Source organism: Rhinatrema bivittatum, chromosome 6 (genome assembly GCF_901001135.1).
Source record: "Rhinatrema bivittatum chromosome 6, aRhiBiv1.1, whole genome shotgun sequence".
NCBI classification, from domain to species: domain Eukaryota; kingdom Metazoa; phylum Chordata; class Amphibia; order Gymnophiona; family Rhinatrematidae; genus Rhinatrema; species Rhinatrema bivittatum.
The window spans coordinates 143,814,102-143,837,198 of NC_042620.1; the positions used below are offsets into that span (position 1 = coordinate 143,814,102).

The window sequence follows — 23,097 nt, forward strand, 5'->3', positions numbered from 1 at the left end:
GAGTGGAAAAGAACTTTCTCCGATTAGTTTTAAATGTGCCACATACTAACTTCATGGAGTGCCCCCTAGTCTATTATCCGAAAGAGTAAATAACCGATTCACATCTACCCATTCTAGACCTCTCATGATTTTAAACACCTCTATCATATTCCCCCTCAGCCGTCTCTTCTCCAAGCTGAAAAGTCCTAAACTCTTTAGTCTTTCCTCATAAGGGAGCTGTTCCATTCCCCTTATCATTTTGGTAGCCCTTCTCTGTACCTTCTCCATCGCAATTATATCTTTTTTGAGATGCGGCGACCAGAATCGTACACGGTATTCAAGGTGGGGTCTCACCATGGAGCGATACAGAGGCATTATGACATTTTCCATTTTATTCCCCATTCCCTTTCTAATAATTCCCAACATTCTGTTTGCTTTTTTGACTGCCGCAGCACACTGAACAGACGATTTCAATGTGTTATCCACTATGACGCCTAGATCTCTTTCTTGGGTTGTAGCACCTAATATGGAATCTAACATTGTGTAACTATAGCATGGGTTATTTTTCCCTATATGCATCACCTTGCACTTGTCCACATTAAATTTCATCTGCCATTTCGATGCCCAATTTTCCAGTCTCACAAGGTCTTCCTGCAATTTATCACAATCTGCTTGTGATTTAACTACTCTGAACAATTTTGTATCATCTGCAAATTTGATTATCTCACTTGTCGTATTTCTTTCCAGATCATTTATAAATATATTGAAAAGTAAGGGTCCCAATACAGATCCCTGAGGCACTCCACTGCCCACTCCCTTCCACTGAGAAAATTGTCCATTTAATCCTACTCTCTGTTTCCTGTCTTTTAGCCAGTTTGCAATCCAAGAAAGGACATCGCCACCTATTCCATGACTTTTTACTTTCCCTAGAAGCCTCTCATGAGGAACTTTGTCAAATGCCTTCTGAAAATCCAAGTATACTACATCTACCGGTTCACCTTTATCCACATATTTATTAACACCTTCAAAAAAGTGAAGCAGATTTGTGAGGCAAGACTTGCCTTGGGTAAAGCCATGCTGACTTTGTTCCATTAAACCATGTCTTTCTATATGTTCTGTGATTTTGATGTTTAGAACACTTTCCACTATTTTTCCTGGCACTGAAGTCAGGCTAACCGGTCTGTAGTTTCCCTGGATCGCCCCTGGAGCCCTTTTTAAATATTGGGGTTACATTAGCTATCCTCCAATCTTCAGGTACAATGAATGATTTTAATGATAGGTTACCAATTTTTACTAATAGAACTAAAAAATGAAATTTCAGACCTTTCAGAACTCTAGGGCGTATACCATCTGGTCCAGGTGATTTACTACTCTTCAGTTTGTCTATCAGGTCTACCACATCTTCTAGGTTCACCATGATTTGATTCAGTCCATCTGAATCATTACCCATGAAAATCTTCTCCAGTATGGGTACCCCGCCAACATCCTCTTCAGTAAACACTGATTCCAGCTAGGCCTCTTCAGTCACAGGTTCTGTTCCCGAAGCAGCTTTCCCCCTTGCCACTTTTCATCACAAAATTATCGTGGTGCCTAATAAGCATGAATTCCATGGAGAATTCCTGCCCCCTAGTGTCCAAGGGCTCCTTCCATGGGCCTGATGCAGCTGAATGCTGGGACTGTGCCGCGGCTGTGTTTCTAGATAGCAAAAATGCAGGTAAGATGGTTACCATACTCACAGGGGCTCCAATGCTAACTGTTGTAGTGCCTCCTTCCTCCACAGCCCCGGGTTCCAGCTCCCTCCCATTGGCCTTGCCACCATTGCAGACCTTGCAGAAGTAGCCAGCGATACTAGGCTGTCAGCGCGCACCGCACCTCCCACATTTCCTCACCCTGTCAATAACTGTTTTTTTTTGTTGGGGAACCAGCAGGGAAGCAGCTGGAGAAGCAGAGGTGGGACCAAGTCTATGCTGCAAGCCTGGGCGCTAAGTTCTGCTCAATGTGGTCCTGCAGTATTTTTAACTTTATTGAGATTGGAAGGCTTTACCTTTTTTCTATTTTCTTAAGGCAGGGAAGTTTGGGCTCCAAAGAGACTCCGATGTCCCAGGGAAGGAAGATAAGCCTCAAAAGACAGTCATCCATAGTTTCCGGACTTGGTCCTGGCTACTACTTCAAAAAACAACCTGCCATAGGCTGTTGCTGAACTAGATCAGACTCCTACCATTTGTGCAGGCAGAGAACTACTGACAATGTCTCCTGCTACATCAGATGATATAGGGAAGAGGGACAACCATGCAAAGTTTTTGCTTTCTGCCTCTGGTTCCTGGTAGGAGGGACAAATCTCACAGGTTTGGACTGGTCTGGCAGGATGATGAGGAAGAAGGCATTAGGGATGGACTGACCATGATTAAAGCTCAAACTTCAATGAGCATGGGGAGATCAGATGTTTTAGACAATGGTTTTGCTAATTTTAGTAGCTGTGTGGTTTGTTAGAAACTTGGTAATAAGACATGGAAGGGAAACCTGTATGGTGTGACCATGGTTGAAGCCCTAACATCAATAGGCATGGGGAGGCGGTTTATTTTGGATAATGATTTTGATAGTTTTACTGGCTATGTGGATTGTTAGAAAAGTTGGTGGTGGGACACAGAAGTGGGTGTGTGAGTGTTGGATTTAGTGTTGGTCTTTTGGGACTCAGAGGAGGACAATGAGCTCTGAAGTGGCCAAAAACAATTTACCTGTGTTTCCTGCTACTGACAAAGATTCTGCTCCCACAACACTACTGGTGTGGAAGACACTATCAGGTTCCACTAATAGGGCAAGCTCAAGAAAAATCCATCTTAAACTTGAAATTATTCACAATTAACTTACATTCAAATATGGAAATTCATGTACCTTTATGCTAAAACTTAGGGTCAGAATCAAAATACCTATCTTACTCGCCTATGAGTTGTTGTAAACGTCTAACCATTTTCAACCTATAGTTCTTGAGATAGGTAAAAGACTAAGGAGAAGAAAGAACAAAATAAGAAAGAGAAAAGCAAAATTGTCCCCTTTTTAATGGGCTGTAATAAGATCAGAAGACACAACACAATTTGTATTTTACTGGCACCAGTCTTTTAATTAAACCCTGTCACCTTTTCAGAGTCCAGTTATAAATGCAGAAAGAACATAATTCTCAGCTAAAGGAATGTAAACCTTTTTTGTGAACTTTCCACAGTTAGAAAAACTGTCATTTAAAAGTTCCTTATTCTATGTTTTAATCCCTCTCTTATTTTATAATGCTTAAGATGATTTTGCAGGGCAGAGTAGTGCCACTATTGATCTCAGTGGTTTGGCCTAAAACTTTCTGCTGAGAATAACCACAAGTCTGGCCTCAATATGATGTATTCTTTGGAGGGCACTGTACATGGACAGTATAGTTTTGAAAACAGAGCCCTAACATGCAAACCTTACTTCAAGTTTTATATATTTGTTACACACTGCCTTGAAGTGCATCCTTTTTAGAACTGTACAGTTCTCTATAGTTATTCTTGCTGCTTTAAATTGTTGTGTTTGTCTAAGTAAACAAAAACCAAAAATATACAAAGAAAAAAAAAAGGGTTGGGCTAAACAGCTATTGGCAAGTGACGCAGAGCATTTCAGGGGGTAATCAAGTTCAGTCTGCTTTGAACTTGAAGGATACAGCCAGAAAGCCAACTTCTTGGGGAGAGCCAAGGAAAAAGCTTAAATTAGCTAGCCAAATCTGGGGGAGGGTCTGTTCAAAATCAATAGCAGATACAGTGTCCTGTGAACAGCTCTGGCCAAGTGACTGTGTTCAAACAAATGGTAATGGAACCCACGAGGGAGGGAGCTACACTTGATTTAGTGCTCACCAATGGAGATAATGTCTCTAATGTCCAGGTGGGCGCCCACCTCAGCACCAGTGATCATCAGACGGTATGGTTTTCATATCACAAATAGGATACGGAGAAGAAGCACGAAGACCCGAGTTTTGCTGTTCAAAAACACGGACTTTGATGAAATGGGGAAGTACCTGGAGGAAGAACTAGAAGGCTGGGAGAACAAGAGAGATGTGGAACAACAGTGGACCAAACTAAAAGGAGCAATTACCAAGGCAACTAATCTATATGTTAGAAAACTAAAGAAAAGCAAGAGAAAAATGAAACCTATCTTGTTCTTGAAGGAGGTGGCTGGCAAAATAAAGGTTAAAAGAACAGCGTTCAAGAAATATAAAGGATCCCAAAGGGAGGAGCACAAGGAAGAATATCTGGTAGAACTTAGGGAGACAAAGAAAGTAATCAAGATGACCAAAAAGTCAAGATGAAGAAAGGATTGCCAAAGAGGTAAAGAGAGGTGACAAAACGGGAGTGGTGCCGAGTGATTGGAGAAGAGCGGTGGGTGGTCCCGCTTCACAAGAGTGGGAGCAGAGAGGAGGCTGGAAACTACAGGCCGGTTAGCCTCACCTCGGTGGTAGGAAAAGTAATAGAGTCGCTGCTGAAAGAAAGAATAGTGAACTATCTACAGTTGGAAGAATTGCTGGACCAGAGGCAGCATGGATTCACCAAGGGAAGGTCCTGTCAGACAAATCTGATTGACTTTTTTGATTGGGTGACTAGGGAATTAGATCGAGGAAGAGCACTCGATGTCATCTACTTGAATTTCAGCAAAACTTTTGATACGGTCCCACACAGGAGGCTTGTGAATAAAATGAGAAGCTTAGGAGTGAGTGCCGAGGTGGTGGCCTGGATTACAAACTGGTTGACGGACAGAAGACAATGTGTGATGGTAAATGGAACTTACTCTGAAGAGAGAGCGGTGTTAAGTGGAGTGCCGCAAGGATCGGTGTTGGGACCGGTCCTGTTCAATATCTTTGTGAGAGACATTGAGGATGGGATAGAAGGTAAGGTCTGTCTTTTTGCAGATGATACTAAGATCTGTAACAGAGTGGACACGCCGGAAAGAGACAGACCAAAACTGAAAGGGTATCCTATATGAGGACAAAGCCTACCCTGTAGCCCTTCAGTATAACTATTGTCAAAGCAAAAAAGATAAACACCATGGAACAAGCAAGCAACAGAAGAACTCGAGCAAACAACAAGAGAACTCTGAAAATTGGAAACAAGAGGAAACAGCGAATGAACTCTGTGCATGGACACGCTTGCATAAATGCCCACAATCATCACCTAGATGCTTCCGGTGCCTCCTATTAAGGAACACATAGAATAGAAACAGCCTTGGAAGAGTAGTATAAGAATCTTCGAGCGGACAGGAAGACAAGAAAGAGAAGGGCATCTAGACTGATCCGTGGTACTACAGGAACGAAAATTAACAGGTAAGAACTAATTTTCCTTTCCCTGTACATACCCGGATCAGTCCAGACCATGGGATGTACCAAAGCTTCCCTAGACAGGGTGGGACCTTGACAATCCCGCTCGAAGTACTTGCCGCCCAAAGGAACCAAAAACTGGTGCCTGATCATCAAGGTGGTAATGTCGAGCAAAAGTAGAGACTTCTTCCAAGTAGCTGCCCTGCATATCTCCTGCGGGGAGACCAACTGGCTCTCCGCCCATGAGGACGCCTGAGACGTCCAGTCCCAGAGGGCTTAAGGCCCTCTGGGACTGGACGTCCCTGACAGATGTAAGCCGATGAGATCGCTTCCTTCAGCCAGCGAGATATTGTAGTCTTAGAGGCCTGTTGCCCCGGTTGGGGCCACTCCATAAGACAAAAAGATGATCAGATACTCGAAAGTAATTAGTCACCTCAAGATAACGCATAAGCACGAGCTTCGCATCCACACAGCGGAGAACATCCCTGCCAGGGCTAGCAATGTTCATAGGAGAGAACATGGAGAGCTCCACTGACTGATTGACATGAAATGAAGAGACAACCTTTGGTAAGAATGACGGGACCATCTTAAGAGAGACCCCGGAGTCTGAGAAACGAAAGAACAGATCGCGGCAAGACAACGCTTGGATCTCAGACACCCGTCTGGCGGAGCAAATAGAAACCAGAAACACCGCCTTGAGCGTCAAATCCTTAAGGGTAGAACGGCGAAGGGGCTCAAAAGGAGCCTGATAGAAGGCTCGAAGGACCAGATTCAAACTCCATGAGGGACAATTGGGACGCAACGGCGGCTTCAAATGTTTGACCCCTTTGAGAAAACGGACAATATCCGGATGAGACGCAACCGCGTAGCCTTCGAGGGTGCCCAAGAGAGAACCTAGGGCAGACACCTGTACATGGAGCGAACCAAAAGAGAGACCCTTAGAGAGGCAACGCTGGAGAAAAGAGAGGACTAGTGAGACTGGAGCCGAATGCGCCATAACACTTGCTTCCTCGCTGACCAGCTCGAAAACCTTCCAGACCCAGACATAGGCGAGGGAGGTAGAAGTTTTGCGAGCCTGCAAAACAGTGGAGATGACGTCCTCAGCATATCCCCTCCATCTCAGCCGCCGCCATTCAAAAGCCAAGCCGCAAGACAAAAGCGATCCGCCTGGTCGAAAAATACGGGACCTTGGCGGAGAAGGTATTGAAGATGGCCCAGGTGAAGGGGACCGTCCGACACTAGGTTGACTAGGTCCGTGAACCAAGGTCTGCGGGGCCACTCGGGAGCTACAAGAATGACCGGACCGCTGTGAAGCTGTTATCAATCTGCTGCCTGATGGGAGGAGCAATCAGATTGGAGTTAGCAATCTGTTCAGAATCTGCTAGGGAGTTAGTTATAGTTGTGGGTGGATCCTTGGGCCAATGGCAGATGACCACGCCTCTGGGGGAAGATCCCGAGAGGGACCACCGGTCAGGCTCAGAGTTTGGAGACAGACACACACTAGTTCTTTTATTAAACAATACAAGCCGTTAAGCCCGTTAAAACGGGCTACATTACATTTTTTTTTCAGTCCATTTTCTAACACAGCACCCTTCTACACTTTTTCTCCCTCTCTCCCCCTTCCCCTCATTCACTCCTCCCCTTCCCTCCACTCAGTCTTACTCACCCTCTGTCTCCCACTGCCTCCTTCCCTCACTCTCACCTCCCTCCCCTTCCCTCAGTCACTCCCACCTCTCTCCCCTTCCCTCAGTCACTCCCCACCCTCTCTCAATCCCATCCCCTCCCCCTCAGCCCTCCTCCACTCCCTTTTTCTCTGCTCCACAACTTCTTACCCTTCCACTTACTCACATCCCTGTCTCTCACCTCTCCCTCATTCTCCCTCTCCCCTCACTCTTCCCCACCCCCTACCTCCCTCCCACACACTCACCCACTCCTCCCTCCCTCTCACTCAGTCCCTCCCCCTCCCTCACTCAGTCCCTCCCCCCCACTCAGTCCCTCCCTCCCACTCAGTCAGTCCCTCCCTCTGTCCCTCCCACTCAGTCCCTCCCTCTCACTCCCTCCCTCCGTCCCTCCCACTCAGTCCGTCCCTCCCTCTCTCCTCCCTCCCTCGCTACTGGCCGCCGCTGCCACCCGACGCCGCCGCTGCCACTCGACGCCGCCATGTTGTTTTTTTTTTCTGCCGCCGCCGCTGCTACCCGCCGCCGCCATGTTTTTTTTTTCTGACGCTGGCTGAGACCGACGTGCTCGCCCGCACATGCGGGTTGATATTGAACTGCCAGAGATGGCAGTAGTGAGCTGGAAAGCCCAGCTGGGCTGTAGTCCCTCAGATACTGGAACAGCGATCCCTGGAAGCTGAGCTGTAGAGAAACTGAAATATAGTGAATAGGCAGGGTATGCAGTTGGTAACACTCACACAATGTCTCAATAGAAGCCCAGGAGCTGGAATATATAGGCCTTCGAGGAGCGAGTACCTGGTTCCAGGGAAAGCTCAGAGAGAACGATGGTAACTCACTGATGTAGCTGATATAGTTGGTAGTGATGACTTCCAGGCAGAAGAGTATATGAAGCAAGTCTGGAAACAAGGGCCCTCGAGGAGCGAGTACTGGTTCCAGACTGTCACCTGAAAAACAAAGGAGAGAGCGAGGCCCCCGAGGAGCGGGTACCTCTGGTAAGTCCGAGGAGGCAGAGTAGCTTAGGTAGCGAAACTCTTGCTAACTCGATGTGTTAGCAAATACTGAGACCTTAAATATCCGTTGCGGGTGACGTCATCTTTGGGGGACGCCCCCGAGTTTCGCGCCATTGCCGGTACTTCAGTCGGGGCAGCACCGCGTGCATGCCCCTAGGCCTCCAGAAACATGGCAGATAGCAGCGTTGAGCCAGTCCAGGAACGCCTGAAGACTTGCGGCAGAAGGACGCCGTGGCAGCCAATCTTCCCGCGGACAGAGAGGGAGGCGCCAGAGAGGTAAGGAGGGCGGAGAGAGGGCAGAGAGAGGGCGTCGGGCACCGACGGACACAACAGAAGCTCTATCCGTCTAAGCACTTTCCCTATGAGGGGCCACGGAGGAAACACGTACAGCAGAACATCGCGTGGCCACGGAAAGGCTAGGGCATCTACCCCTTCTGAGCAGTGTTCCTGCCAGCGGCTGAAGAACCGGGGAGCCCTGGTGTTGTTCAGAGTTGCCATCAAGTCCAGGTGCGGGGGACCCCACCTGTTGATGATTAGGGCCATAGCTTCGTCAGACAACTCCCACTCGCCTGGATCCAGACGCTGACGACTCAAGAAGTCGGCTTGGACATTCTCGTTGCCCGCTGTGTGAGAGGCCGCGAGGCAGTCCAGGTGTCGCTCCACCCACGCAAGTAGGCGACTTGCTTCGAGGGCCACCAGTCAACTCCTGGTGCCCCCCTGGCGATTGATGTAGAATTGTCCGAGAGCACCTGGACCGCCCGTCGTTGAAATAGTGGGAGGAATGCCTGGAGTGCTAGACGAACCGCCCGGGTCTCCAGGCGGTTGATGTGCCATCGAGACTGGGTTGGAGACTAGTTCCCCTGCGTGGACTGAGACTGGCACAGTGCTCCCCAACCAGACAGGCTGGCATCTGTCGTGACTACCATCCACTGCGGGGTCCGAAGGGACATTCCACGGAGGAGGTGCTTGAGAGAAAGCCACCATTGTAATTCACTGATGGTAGAGTCGGAAAGCAAGAGCTGCATCTGAAACTGTTCCGATACCGGCTGCCAACGGGTCAGCAAATCTCTCTGTAACGGACGCATATGTGCAAACGCCCAGGGGACCAGGTCGATCGTGGAAGCCATTTTCCCCAGGACCTGTAGATAATCCCACGCCGTGGGGAGAGGCATGGAGAGGAAGCTCTGAACCTGATCCATGAGCTTGAAAGCTCTCGAGTCTGGTAGAAAAACCTTGCTGACGCGGGTATCGAAGCGAGCGCCCAGGTACTCCAAGACCTGGGTCGGGTGGAGATTGCTCTTGGCAAACCCAGGGACGAGAGAAGAGCAAGAACGCGGTCCACCGCCTGGCAGCATAGAGACTCCGACTTGGCCCGGATTAGCCAATCTTCCAAGTACAGGTGGACCAGAACACCCTCCTTCCGAAGGGCTGCCACCACCACCACCATCACCTTGGTAAACGTGCATGGTGCCTTGGCGAGACAGAAGGGCAAGGCCTTGAACTGGAAGTGTTGGCCCAAGATGTGGAACCGGAGAAATCTCTGATGATCAGGACGGATCGGAATGTGCAGATAGGCCTCCGTCAGATCGAGTGAGGCCAAGAATTCCCCGGAATGGACCGCCGCTATCACTGCCCGAAGGGTTTCCATCCGGAAATGGGGCACCTTGAGGGCCCGGTTGACCCTCTTGAGATCCAGGATGGGACGGAAGGAGTCGTCCTTCTTTGGGACCACGAAGTAAATAGAGTATTGGCTGGCGCCGTGTTCCGCCACCGGAACCAGGCGGATGGCCCCCAGCCTCTGGAGTCTGGTAAGAGTCTGAGTCACAGCGGCCCGCTTCCAGCGGCCGCACGGAGAAACCATGTACAGGTCCGGGATGTCCGAACAAAATCTAAGGCATAGCCTTTGTCTATTGTTTCGAGGACCCACTGGTCCGATGTGATCTTGGCCTATTCCTCCATGAACAGAGACAAACGACTACCTAAGTTGGGAACGGAGGGATGGGCCGGCAGACTCTCATTGGGAGGTGGGCTTGGGCGCAGGACGGTGAGGAGCGGCATCTCGGAAGGGCCGACGGCCTCGAAAGGACTGGGGCCAAGACTGGGCCCTAGAGGAGTTTCCCCTAGAAAATGCGCCCTTGCTCGTGGGTTATATCGGCGTTGGCCCTGAAAGCGGGTACGAGTAGGGAAGAAGGATCTAGCCTGCTTCGGGCGGTCCTCAGGCAACTTATGAACCTTGTTTTCTCCTAAGGACTTAATATGCTGCTCCAGATCCTCGCCAAAAAGCAACTTACCCTTAAAAGGGAGAGTTCCCAGCTGTGCCTTGGAAGACGAATCAGCCGCCCAGTGTTGGAGCCAGAGAAGCCGTCTGGCCGAGACCGCCGAAGCCATCTTCTTCGCCTGCACCCGGAACAAGTCATAGAGGGCATCTATCCTATAAGCTATAGCGCCTTCTAACCTGTCAGCTTGCTCTGCCTCTGCAGACGGGAGGTCTTGGGTGCTGAATAATTGTTGGTCCCACCTAAGGCTTGCCCACTGCATGAGATTGCTGCAGATGGACGCCCGAACACCCAAGGCCAGGATTTCAAAAATGCGCTTGAGATGGAATTCCAGCTTACGATCTTGGACATCCCTCAAGGCCATAGCCCTCACTACCGGGATGGTGGTATGTTTAGTGACCGCCGTCACAGAAAAGTCCACCTTTGGCATTTTCAATAACTCTAAGCACTCCTCCAGGAGGGGATAAAGCTTCACCATTGCCCTCCCGACCCGGAGGCCTGCTTCGGGGGCTTGCCATTCCCTGAGGAGCATCAGTTTGTGCATGGGGTGGAAAGGAAAAGAGCATGGCAGGGCCTTAAGCCCCGCTAGGACCGGGTCCGAGGAAATCAGCATTGCTGCTGAAAACTCGTCCACTGGGGGACAGTCAATCCTCAATTCCTAGGAGATGAAGGGGAGAAGAGGCTCCAATTCCTCCCTGCGGAAGAGATGGAGGACCCGGGGGTCATCCCCCTCCGGGGCAGGGGGTGCGTCAGCCGAATCTGGGTCCTGATCCGGATCCTGGGCAGGCGGGGGGGGGGGGGGGGGGGGTGTGTGTGTGTGTCCGGTGGAGGAGACGGTGGGGGAGGGAGGAACAGAGAGCCTGGGGACCTTAGCTGGAGAGGGGGGGGGGGGGGGGGGGTCCGTGTCCTCCTGCAAGCTTGCAAAGTAGGATTTGTGCAGTAAAAGCACAAATTCAGTGTAAAAACGGGATCTGCAAGAGGAGAGTGCGTGGGGCTCAAATCGTGGGGGGGGGGCACCGAAAAAAAAATCGGGTCTGGGGCTTCAGGCTGCTCTGGGAAAGAAAAAGGAGAAAAACCCAAAATGGCCACCATTCCCGCGATTTGATGGCCCGGGAACGGAGGGGCTAAACTTATTGGAGGCCTGGCTCAGGGTCCTAAAGGCATCGGGGACTCTGAGGAACCTGCCCCACCCGGTAAGCAGCGAGAGCAGAGTCCCTCCCGCGAAAGCCTGACAGAGGAATCCCCACAAGCTAGGCACAGAGGAGATCGTGGCATGGCCCCGAGGTGGGAGAGGAGGAGCAAGTGAAAATAGCTGAGCTGCCGGGGCTGAAGGAGCGGAGGCACAGAATGAACTGTGCACGCTCCTATCTCACTCTCTACAGCTGCAAAATCAAATAGGGAAGGCAGGAGATTTCTCCTGAGCCTGCCTGATAATACTGTTATTTATTGCTTTTTTTTTAAACCCCAGATGAGGGACAAAAACGGCCCTGTCAGCAGCTTCAAATTCAAAGCATTCCAATGAAGGGAGACAAGTCCAGGGAGAGAGAGAGAGGATGAATTGGGGGGGGGGGGGGGGGGTGACTGGTACCACCAATATCCACCCCTGCAGCCGAGGACCACTGGGAATAGGGAGCCTAAGCTATATAAAACAAGGGGCCAAGCCCCCCTAAGCCCCCGCAAGAGTAAGGAGAAAGGACCTGTCTCCTGTAAAGAGGATCCACAGAGTTCACACCAATAAAACTTTTTTTTTTAAATTAATAACACATCAATACTTGCTTGATCCAAAACACGACAGACATACGGAAGGAAAAAATCCCCAGAAGGGACAAGAAGAAGACAACAGAGAACCACAGGGTGAGCTGTTCTACCTGCTGGAGGCAGACAAATACAGAAGGGCTACAGGGTAGGCTCTGTCCTCATATAGGATACCCTTTCAGTTTTGGTCTGTCTCCACCTGCTGGACAGGAGGCTCAACCCATGATCTGGACTGATCCGGGTACGTACAGGGAACAGGAAGTATTTCTTCACGGAGAGGGTGGTGGATGCCTGGAATGCCCTTCCGGAGGAAGTGGTGAACACTAACACTGTGAAGGATTTCAAAGGGGCATGGGATAAACACTGTGGATCCATAAAGGCTAGAGGATGGGATTGAAGAGAAGAGCCATAGGGGTGGAGTACTGGAATGGAGGCTACTACCTGATGATTACTACCCTTACTCAATAAGCCTTTGCAACTCCAACATTGCTCTCTGCTTCAATGGCAAGGGGAAATGTGGAAAAGGGGATTTGCATTCAGATAACAACCAACAAGGACCGAACTTCACAATCTGGGTAAACAATGAAGCATGGGGGTAGCTTGCTTATTACGGCAGTTACTACCCTAAACCAATTAAGCCTGATATCACTTTGAATGCATATACAGAGTCGCTCTCTGCTTCTACGGCAGGGGGAAATGTGGAAAACAGGATTTGCAGTCAGACAACCACCACCAAAGACCGAACTTCACAATCTGGGTAAACAATGAAGCATGGGGGTAGCTTGCTTATTACGGCAGTTACTACCCTAAACCAATTAAGCCTGATACATCACTTTGAATACATATACAGCACTGCTCTTTGCTTCAACGGTGGGGGGAAATGTGGAAAAAAGGTTTTACATTCAGACATCCAACAAGGCATTGATCTGTGCAGTCTGGTAACTTGCTTGATGCGGCGGTTACTACTCTTAACCATTAAGCCTTATGCTCACCTTTGATGCAACTCCAACATTACTCTCTGCATCAATGCCAGGGGATGGCAGGAAATTTGAATCAAACAGTTACCAACAAGGGCCCTGAACTTGGTGGTAGATGAAACAGATAAGTATGGGAAAATAAGTGTGGGAGCTTGCTGGGCAGACTGAATGGGCCGATTGGTCTTTTTCTGCCATCATTTCTATTTTTCTATGTTAATATCATAATACCTGGCAAATGTGTATTTTGATAGCAGAATGAGCAGTAGTAATAACGCAAAGCAACATATTCAGACTATGATCATAGCAGCAGATAGATTTATTTATTTATTTAAATTCTTTTAATATACCGATGCTCAAGACCAGGTCTTATCGTACCGGTTTACAATAAACTAGGGGGTAACCAGTTAACACTGAAAGCGAAAAGTTACAACAGGGAATGTGGAACAAGGCTGTTAGAAAAAAGGGATAGATTAACAATTTCTAACTGGAGAGCAGTGCATGTAAGCAGAGAGTAATTGCTTACATGGTAAGAATTATATACAATTTACACAGTGGAGTAGATTAGGCAAGTTATATGAGAGCGCAGTTAGCAGAAAAACAGTTCCTTTAGAGATGCACAAGAATCAAACCTCTTCCGATCGAAACAAAGCTGTAGAATTAAGGGTCATGATATGAAACTCCAAGAGGGCAGACTCAGGAGCAAAATCAGGAAATATTTTGTCATGGAAAGGGTGGTGGATATGGACTGTCCTCCCAGAAGTGGTGGTGAAGATAAGAATGATGATGGAATTCAAAAGGGAATGGGATAAACACAAAGGATCCCTAGTGGCTAGAGGATGGAAGTGAAGAAATGAGGACAACATGCATGGAAAAGCAGTTACTATCCTTAACAAAAGGCATGGGGGTAATTTGTGCAGTGCAGTGGTTACTATCCGTAATAGAAGGCATGGGTGGGAGTAACTTGCAAGGAGCAGCAGTTTCTACCCTAAACAACCTGTGGAGTCTTCATGTGCCATACTTTAATATGTACTATGTATACATGTTTGCAGTAAATCACTGGAACTTAGAAATACATTGACAAAACTATAAAAAATACAAATATATTCAAACTAAATTAGACATGCTACCATGATATTAAATTGCTGTTTGTAATACCATTATACTGAATTTAGAAAGACACTAAATAATCATATTCAAGTATCTTTAGTGAGCATCTTTAGTGAGCATCTTTAGTGATGTCAAGAAGCAGTCTCTATGAGTGCTTGCGCAAGTTTGAGATATACCTCTCAACTAATCATGGGTGTTGGAACTAGAGATGCTGCAGGCTCCTATTAAATTTGGGTCAAAACCATTTTTCCACACTTCCTGCTATAAAGATTTTTCCGAATCCACTGCATAGACGGTTGCAGACCATCCAGCAAGGAGGAACACTGAACAAGTCGCGCGTTTTTCAACGCCACGCTGCCATTCTGGGATTTGTAGTCCGGTGATTTACGAAGAGCTGAACGACAAATCGCAGAATGGCAGGGGCTGGCAGAGCTGGCCTCCGGAAGCATTGCATCGCTCCCTGCGGGTATATGCAATAAGCCTGGGGTGAGAGAGAGAGAGAGAAAGGAAATGACCTGGGAGTTCCTGTGTGGTTGCCAGGGCAGTACGAAGCAGTCCAGCTACAACGAGGGCGCCCAGATACGCCAGCGCCGTTATCCGCATTCTCACACCGGTCAGAGGAGCCGCAGTCGAGCGCGATCAGAGGAGCACCGCGCATGGAGGCGGAATGGTCGCAAGGACCGCGCTCCGTAGCGAGCCAGCGTGATTAGGCCTCAAAGACTCTTGCTAGCAGAATAACGGAAGTACCGAAAGCACAACTGCCCCTGCGGCAGAGGGCTTAAAGGGGCGGAACTACATGAGATGCAGATGTCCCGGGTAGCAGGGCGAGAGGGGCGGAAGCCCTATGTGTAAAGCTGCTTGTGCGACCTGAGGGGGCGGAAATGCGAGGGACAAAGGTGTCTGTGACTTCAGGGCTTAATTAGTGGGTGGTTAGACCGCGGTTGAGGATGCTAGGGGGACAGAGCTGAATTAAGGCATAGCTCCTTTTCAGGACCTTGATGTAGTGCTTCCGTTTCATTAGTACTGTTACATGTTCGGGGATGGGGGGTTCACCAAGCGGCAGCCAACTGCTGTTGCCAGGTGTAACAAAACTGCTCTGGGACCTACATCAAGTACAGGCGGATTTAAAATTTGGGCGCTCATAGGCAAAATGTCATAGCGGTTCCCTTTTAAAGCTGTGTTGGTACATGGCCCTAAAGCTCCTCTTCGGCTTGAATATTTGGTGCCTTCAATATTTCGCACCCTAGGCAGTTGCCTATGCCTAAATTTGGCCCTGACATCAGTCTGGCATGTGGGCCCCCCCCCCCTTATCAGCTTGGTGCTATTGATCTACGTTTACAGTGGACAAGAAGCTAAAAAATAACGAGGGGACTTGATTTTGTATTTTATACTCCATGCCTACTACTTCTTTGAAAATTAGGTGACTTAGAAACTGAATAATTTAAAAGCAACCAATCTGGTACTGGTTAATAACCTCTCATTCACATGAACTTATCTTTCTTAAAAAACCTAGAACTATAAGCCAGCCTCATTGCTCAGCCACTGTGCCGAGCACCATCGTATGGAAGACTCAAAACTGATTCCCAGCCTCGTGGTGCCATTCCGATGAGGGATCAAAGTACATGTGCGACAATTGGCAGCACTAGTGTAGTTCAAGTAGTGCAGGTCACACAGCAAAGAACCTCATACCTGAAGTTAACTGTAGTTGCCATGGCTCAGACTCTAGAATCATAAGTCTCATTGCTGTTGCAATCTTTTACGGTCGGCCATGGCTGGCTTCCCTCATCACCTTAAGTTCAGCTCCCCCAGATTGGGTTTACAACAGTCCATTATTATAAGGGACATTCCATGTTTTGTTAATGAATTGCTTATCCATTTCCATTCAGTGAAGAATTTGTCCTTTTTCAACCCCAATGTTGGTAATCTTAAGTACAATGAGCTGGAAATGCTTGGTTAAGCTTTTCAAGCAATGGTGTTAAAAATGCACATGATCAGTATTGTAGCTAAAGAGCTTCCGTACACTCATGTTAAGACAGTATTAAAGAATGTTTAACTTGAAATTTATTGGGAAATGCTGCTCAGCTTGTGTCATGCATATTTACTTTTGGTCAGCAGCAATAACTCTTGCCCAATAGGAAAGTAATGGTTGCAGGACATAGTGAATTTGAATAAAGTGAGTCATTGAGAAAACTTAGATTAAGTTGACTGGAGGTACAAAGTAAAACTTAATAAAAGATTTTTTTTTCAGTGTTATCATTGCTATAGCGTATGTTTGTAAGGTTTCTCTGTAAATTTAAAAGCAAATATAGCATCAGGAATATCTTAATGCTGTGGCAAAAAGGGTGTCTAACACATGAGAACCTTCTTATTCTGTCATACATGTGGCTCACTGACCTCAGCCTCTGTGGTTTATGCACTGCTGGGCACTGGAGGAGGCAGTGCAGCATTGGAGACTAATCAGGCCGAGTGCACCATTAGCCCTTGTTTGGACGCGTGTTTTCCCACACGCTATTACCCCTTATACAGTAAGGGATAATAGCGCATGGAAAACACGCGGCCAAACCCCCCCCAACTAATAGTGCGCATCACATGCAAATGCATGTTGATGAGCCTATTAGTGAGTCACGCTCAATACAGAAAGTAAAACGTGCGGCCACACCAATATTAAGTCGGAGGCCCCAAAAATAAAAAAAAATCTTTAAAAAAATTTTTTAAATCTGCCTGCGGCCCAGAAAACGGATGCTTAATTTTGCCAGCGTCCATGTTCCGAACCCATGGCTGTCAGTGGGTTCGACAACCAACGTGGTAAAATTAAGCATTGGCTGTCAAACCCGCTGACAGCCGCTGCTTCCGCCAATAAGGAGGCGCTAGTGTCCCTAGCGCCTCCTTATTAGCGTGGGCCCTCATTTGAATACTGAATCGTGCGCCCAGGAGAGTGGCCTGGGCGCTCGTTGGGAGAGCCGGCGCTCACCTTGGAGCGCCGGCTCTCCCACGCAGTTTACTGAATCAGCCTGTATGAAAGGATCATTACCACATAATATTCCACACAAAAAAAATCCAACTCAAAAGCTCTTATGTGGACCAGTGACTGCTGCCCTAGCCAAGCATTTGTCAGCTTGCTATCTGAAATCTCAGTGTAGCTGAAAGAGTGAAAAATCTTGCTGATCTTACAACAATGGGTGTGGAAATTTTGCATGCAGTTAATTAGTAGATGTGAAGACAAATGTATGCAAAGGTGAGAGGTAGGTGAGAGGTAGTTGAAACAAGCAGAACTCAGAACTCACAGACCAGCTACAAGGTCTTTTCCTGCATAACTAAGATTAGGTTAGAAGCAGAACTCTCCTCCATAAAGTTTAGGAACAGAACAGCTGCAGCTTTACACAAAATAGTTGAGCAGGAAGCCCAAACTAAAGCATAAACGCTAAGAGAATCATGATGAAGATTCTAAGGAGAGTAGCATCAGCCATCCAAAGACCCAATGCTGAATCTCCAGTACTGAGTTCCCGATTTCCTCATACTGGCTTGCACCTGGGAACGAGTGAGGAAAGTGTCACTGTAAATATCTTTTGCAATTTTTTTTTTTAATGTATATAACCTTTGGTATCTAACTGAATATAAGAATTTATACTCTGATTTTTGCCTTTATGTGATTCATTCTATGAAATAATGGCCACTGTTACACACCGTCAGTGATGTGCCTAAACTAACCATGCCTGGATAAAAATAAATAATTTTGGTGGGAGACGTCAGTTAGCCTTAAACTGTATTAATTAGAAGTCATTCCACCTCAACTCTTCCTCAGTAAACGCTCGCCAGCCCCATACTGTGGAGTAGATTCTCTTAAATTCAGACTTGATCTGTTATATTTACGTTAATAAACATCAAAATAAAGAAAAAAATGCTAGAAAGCAAATGTTGCTTACCTGTAACAGGTGTACTCACAGGACAGCAGGATGTTAGTCCTCACATATGGGTGACATCATCAGGATGGAGCCCAATCACGGAAAACTTCTGTCAAAGTTTCCAGAACTTTAACTGGCCCCTACTGGGCATGCCCAGCATGGCACTAACCCTGCAGCCAGCAGGGGTCCCCCTTCAGTCTTATTTGAAAGCTACAGGCAGTGCCGAAAAATAAAACAACAAAACATTACGAACCCAACACTGCGGGGCAGCGGGCGGGTTTCATGAGGACTAACATCCTGCTGTCCTGTGAGAACACCTGTTTCAGGTAAGCAACATTTGCTTTCTCACAGGACAAGCAGGATGGTAGTCCTCACATATGGGTGAGTACCGAGCTGAGGATGTCCGACCATGCACCAAATGTACCCAAAAGCATGCAACAGGCACAACAACTGGGGTGGAATTTGGGAGAGGGCATCCTGAACCCCACCGGGCAGGCGGAAGGGTGTTGGTAGTCACGTTGGAAACAGGTTACGAAGGACAGAGTGGCCGAAGATGGAATCTTGTCTTCCGGCTTTGTCCAAGCAATAGTGGGCTGCAAAGGTGTGGCGAGAACTCCAGGTGGCAGCCCTGCAAATGTCAAGAAGTGGCACCAATCGTAGGTGTGCTACTGAAGTCGCCATGGCCCTCACAGAGTGTGCTTTAACACCGTCTTGAAATGGAATGCCCACTTGCTGATAGCAAAAGAAGATGCAGTCCGCCAACCAGGAGGAGAGAGTCTGCTTACCCACAGGCTTTCCTAACTTGTTAGGGTGGAAAGAGATGAACAATTGAGTGCTTTCCCTGTGGGCCGCTGTACGGTCTAGGTAAAACACTAGAGCCCGTTTACAGTCAAGGGTAGGCAGAGCCTGTTTCCCTGGGTTGGCATGGGGCCTGGGAATAAAGGAAGGTAGTATGATAGATTGGTTTAGATGAAAATCCGAGACTACCTTAGGTAAGCATTTAGGGTGAGTGCGGAATACCGCCCGGTCCTGCAGAAGTTTAGTGTAAGGCGGATAGGTAACTAGGGCCTGCAATTCACTAACTCTGCACGCTGAAGTGATTGCTAAAAGGAAAATCACTTTCCATGTGAGATAACTGAGTTCACAAGAGTGAAGAGGCTCGAATTGTGGTTTCATGAGCCGACCCAGAACTAGATTAAGGTCCTAAGAAGGGGCCGGAGGACGTAATGGAGGCTTGATGTGGAGCAAGCCTTTTAAAAAGCGTGTAACAAGGGGTTGTGTACTGATAAATGAACATCCCCAATACCTTTATGGAAGGCGGCTACCGCACTGACATGCATTCTGATGGAAGAGGTCTTTAGACCCAATTCTGACAAATGCCAAAGATAGTCCAGAAACTTTGGGTTTGGACAGGAAAAGGGGTCAAGGGACTGAAAAGAGCACCATGACGTGAACCTTTTCCGTTTTAAGAGTAAGATTTTCTCGTGGAAGGCTTTCGCGAAGCAATCAAGACACGGGAAACTGAATCTGAAAGGTTAAGTGGTTGAAGGATTAACCTTTCAACATCCATGCTGTCAGGGACAAGGCTTGAAGATTGGGATGGTGTAGGCACCCGTCGTTTTGAGTGATCAAGAGCGGGTCCTTTCCCAAGGGAATGTGCCTGCGGATAGAGAGATCCTGAAGTACTGGAAACCACACTTGGCGTGGCCAGTGAGATGCTATCAGGATCATGGTTCCTTTGTCCTGACGTAACTTCACGAGAGTCTTCGAGAGAAGAGGAAGTGGAGGGAATGCATAAAGCAGACCGGTTGCCCATGAGAGGGAGAATGCATCTCTGGGCTGAGAGTATTCGCTGTGAATGAGGGAGCAGTAGTTGTCCACTTTGTGGTTCTGAAGGGACGCAAAGAGGTCTATCTGAGGATATCCCCATTGTTGGAAGATGGAATTCGCTACAGAGGGGTTGAAAGACCACTCGTGCGGTTGAAATATGCGACTGAGCTTGTCCGCCAGCACATTGTCCACTCCCAGCAAGTAGGTGGCCCTTAGGTACATCGAATGGGAGAGGACTTCTGCCCAAATCTGCGCAGCTTCCTGACACAGAAGGAAGGAGCCTGTGCCTCCCTGCTTGTTGATGTACCACATGGCCACCTGGTTGTCCGTCTGAATTAGGATGACCTGATTTGACAGGCGATCCTGAAAAGTCCTGAGAGCATATCTTATTGCTCGAAGCTCCAGGAAATTTATCTGGTGTTTGGCTTCCTCTGGAGACCAAGAGCCTTGTGTTTGCAGATCGGCTACGTGAGCTCCCCGCCCGAGGTTGGAAGCATCGGTGGTGAGAATGATTTGAGGATTCGGAACCTGGAAGGGCAATCCCTGAAGGAGATTGGTCTGATTTTCCCACCAGGCGAGGGACAGTGAGTCAGTGACGTGGACAATGTTCGACAGAGGGTGAATAGCTTGAGTCCATTGAGACCTCAGAGTCCAGTGCATGAGCCTCATGGCCAAGCAGGCCTTTGGTGTGACATGGACCGAGGACGCCATATGTCCAGAAGGACGAGAAATTGGCGTGCAGTCGCAGCGTGTTGAGACTGCAGTTGGTGAGCAAGACACGATGTTCAGTGCTCATTGTCGAGGCAGGAAAGCCTTTGCCTGTAAGGTGTCCAAGTCTGCCCCAATGAATGATAAGGTTTTAGATGGGACTAAGTAGGATTTGTCGTAATTGACGAGAAATCCTAACGAAATTAGAGTGTGTAAGGTTAGATTGAGGGACGACAGGGCTCCCACTCAGCAAGCTGTTCTGATTAACCAGTCGTCCAGATAGGGGTAGACGTGAACACCTTGTGTCCTAAGGAATGCTGCGATGACTAAGAGGCATTTTGTAAAGACTCGTGGAGCAGATGCTAGGCCAAATGGGAGCACTCAGTATTGATAGTGCTTGAGGCCTACTAGGAATCTCAGGTATTTGCGATGAGTTGGACTTATTGAAATATGGGTGTATGCGTCCTGGAGGTCCAGAGAGCAGAGCCAGTCTCCTCTTTGTAGAAGAGGTAAAAGCGAGCCCAAGGTGACCATTTTGAACTTTTCTCGCTGGAGGTACTTGTTGAGGGCCCGTAAATCTAGAATAGGACGGATGCCTCCCAAATTTTTGGGGATTAGGAAGTACTGGGAATAGAACCCGAGGCCTTGCTGAGAGCGTGGAATGGGTTCTAGTCATCTTGACTGGAGAAGGAGGGAGATCTCTTGATACAGAAGAATGGAGTGGTCGGACGTTCTCTACGTCTGCAGAGGTGGGGAGTCCGGTGGCAGGGGAGAAAGTTCAAATGGTAACCCTGAGCAATGATGGCCAATACCCGGATGTGATTGAGTGCCACATGTTGTGGAAGTGGCACAATCGACCTCCCACTGGTATGTACGACAGAGGAATATGGCTGCTGCTCTCCAAGTGGAAGTCAAAAACCCGAAGCAGGCCCCGGCTGGGGAGCTGCTTGTGGTTTTTGTTTTCTGGTTTGGCGAGACTGAGGTTTCTGATAAGGTCTCGTAGCACGGGATCTGGCTGGTGGCGGGTAGGACTTTCTTGGACAGTAGAATGACTTCTTAGAGTCCTTTCTAAAGGGCTGCTTTGAGGAGAAGTCGGAAGGCATCGAAGAGAGCTGTTTTAGGGTCTCATGATGGTCTTTTAATTCGGCCACCATCCGTTGGATCTGTTCGCCGAACAGATTATCTCCTACACAAGGCAGGTTGGACAACTGGTCTTGCACTTCTGGGCGAAGGTCAGAAGACTTGAGCCAGGCCCACCATCTCACCAAAATAGCAGCTGCAGACACTCTGGTAGAGGTGTCAAAAATGTCATAAGATGTTCTGATCTTATGCCTGCCTGCTTCAAACCCTTTGCTTACAAAGATTTGTAGTTGGTCTTGGAATTGCTAAGGCAGGGAGTCTGAGAAGTCCTGTATCTGCTTAAAGATGATCCTGTTATATGGGGACATATAAAGCTGATAGGCAGCAATTCGGGAGATGAGCATGGCCCCTTGGAATACTCGACATCCAATGTTGTCTAGGAATTTTTGTTCCTTACCAGGAGGGGTAGACGAGTGAGGTTTTGATCTTTTAGCCCTCTTTTGTGCAGACTCTACCACGACCGAGTGAAGATCAAGCTGTGACTTCTGAAAACCTGGGGCTGACTGTACTAAATAAGTAGTGTCAGCTTTCCTGTGTACTGGAGCAATTGTTCCTGGATTTTCCCAGTTCTTTTTGAGGAGATCAAGAAGTACCTGATGGACGGAATAGAGGTTATTACCTTGGGGGCATCCAGGAATTGGAGCAACTCCATCATTTGGTGCCTATCATCCTGTTCCTTCTGCAATTGAAAAGGAACCAATTCAGCCATTTCCTTCACAAAATTTATAAATGATAGGTCCTCTGGAGGAGAAAGCTTTCTACTCTCAGTGGGTGAAGGTGGTGAAGGTAAGTCATCGGTGTCTGATGAAATATCATCTCCCCAGGTATCATAAGGATCAACACCCTTTCCTTTAGGAAGTAGAGGGAGACAGGGTGGCTGGATACCTGAAGGTCCTGGTCTAGGCTCCGAAGGAATCGGAGGAACCAACGATGGCATCGAAGGCACAGGTATAGACATCAAGGGCATGGATGGATGGCTCGGTGGTGCCAATGGATGTATCGGCATCGATGGCTGAGGCATAACTCCGGATGGAGGAATGCGGAACGGTGTTTCTCCTCCCGATGATGCTGTCAGTGGGGAGGGCATCGGAGCCATCGGAGACCCGGGATCCATCAGTGGAAAGGCAGCCATTAGGGCTTCCATCCTGGATAGCAGCGGTGCCAGCGCTGCTGGAATCGGGTCGATGATTGGTTCCACAGTCGGTGCCGGTGTCGGGGCCAGTAGGCCGCGAAGGCCAAACTCGACGGTAATCGGGTAAAAACTTACTGGAGTACCGCGGTCTGATAAAAAGTAGAGGAGGGACCCCTGTGGGGCAATTTAACTTTTAGTAATTCCATGAGGAAAATTCCTGTCAGGAATCTCTTCAGAGCTCCTTTACGGCGAGCCTACTGCTGCGAGGAAAAAAGAAGG

General features: G+C 48.1%; 1 protein-coding gene across 2 annotated transcripts in view; it reads right to left on the reverse strand.

Annotated features, from left to right (window-relative positions):
• NEMP2 (nuclear envelope integral membrane protein 2) overlaps positions 1-16,554 on the reverse strand; it is an 81,297-nt gene extending 64,743 nt beyond the window's left edge. Inside the window, exon 1 of one of the 2 annotated variants that reach the window (XM_029606032.1) lies at positions 14,622-15,428. In XM_029606032.1, the coding sequence (XP_029461892.1) occupies positions 14,622-14,709 (88 nt within the window). In that variant the 5' untranslated portion in view covers positions 14,710-15,428. Of the gene's footprint in view, positions 1-14,621 lie in introns of both variants that reach the window. The other variant, XM_029606033.1, reaches the window with a different exon arrangement.
• Between the last annotated feature and the right edge of the window lie 6,543 nt (positions 16,555-23,097).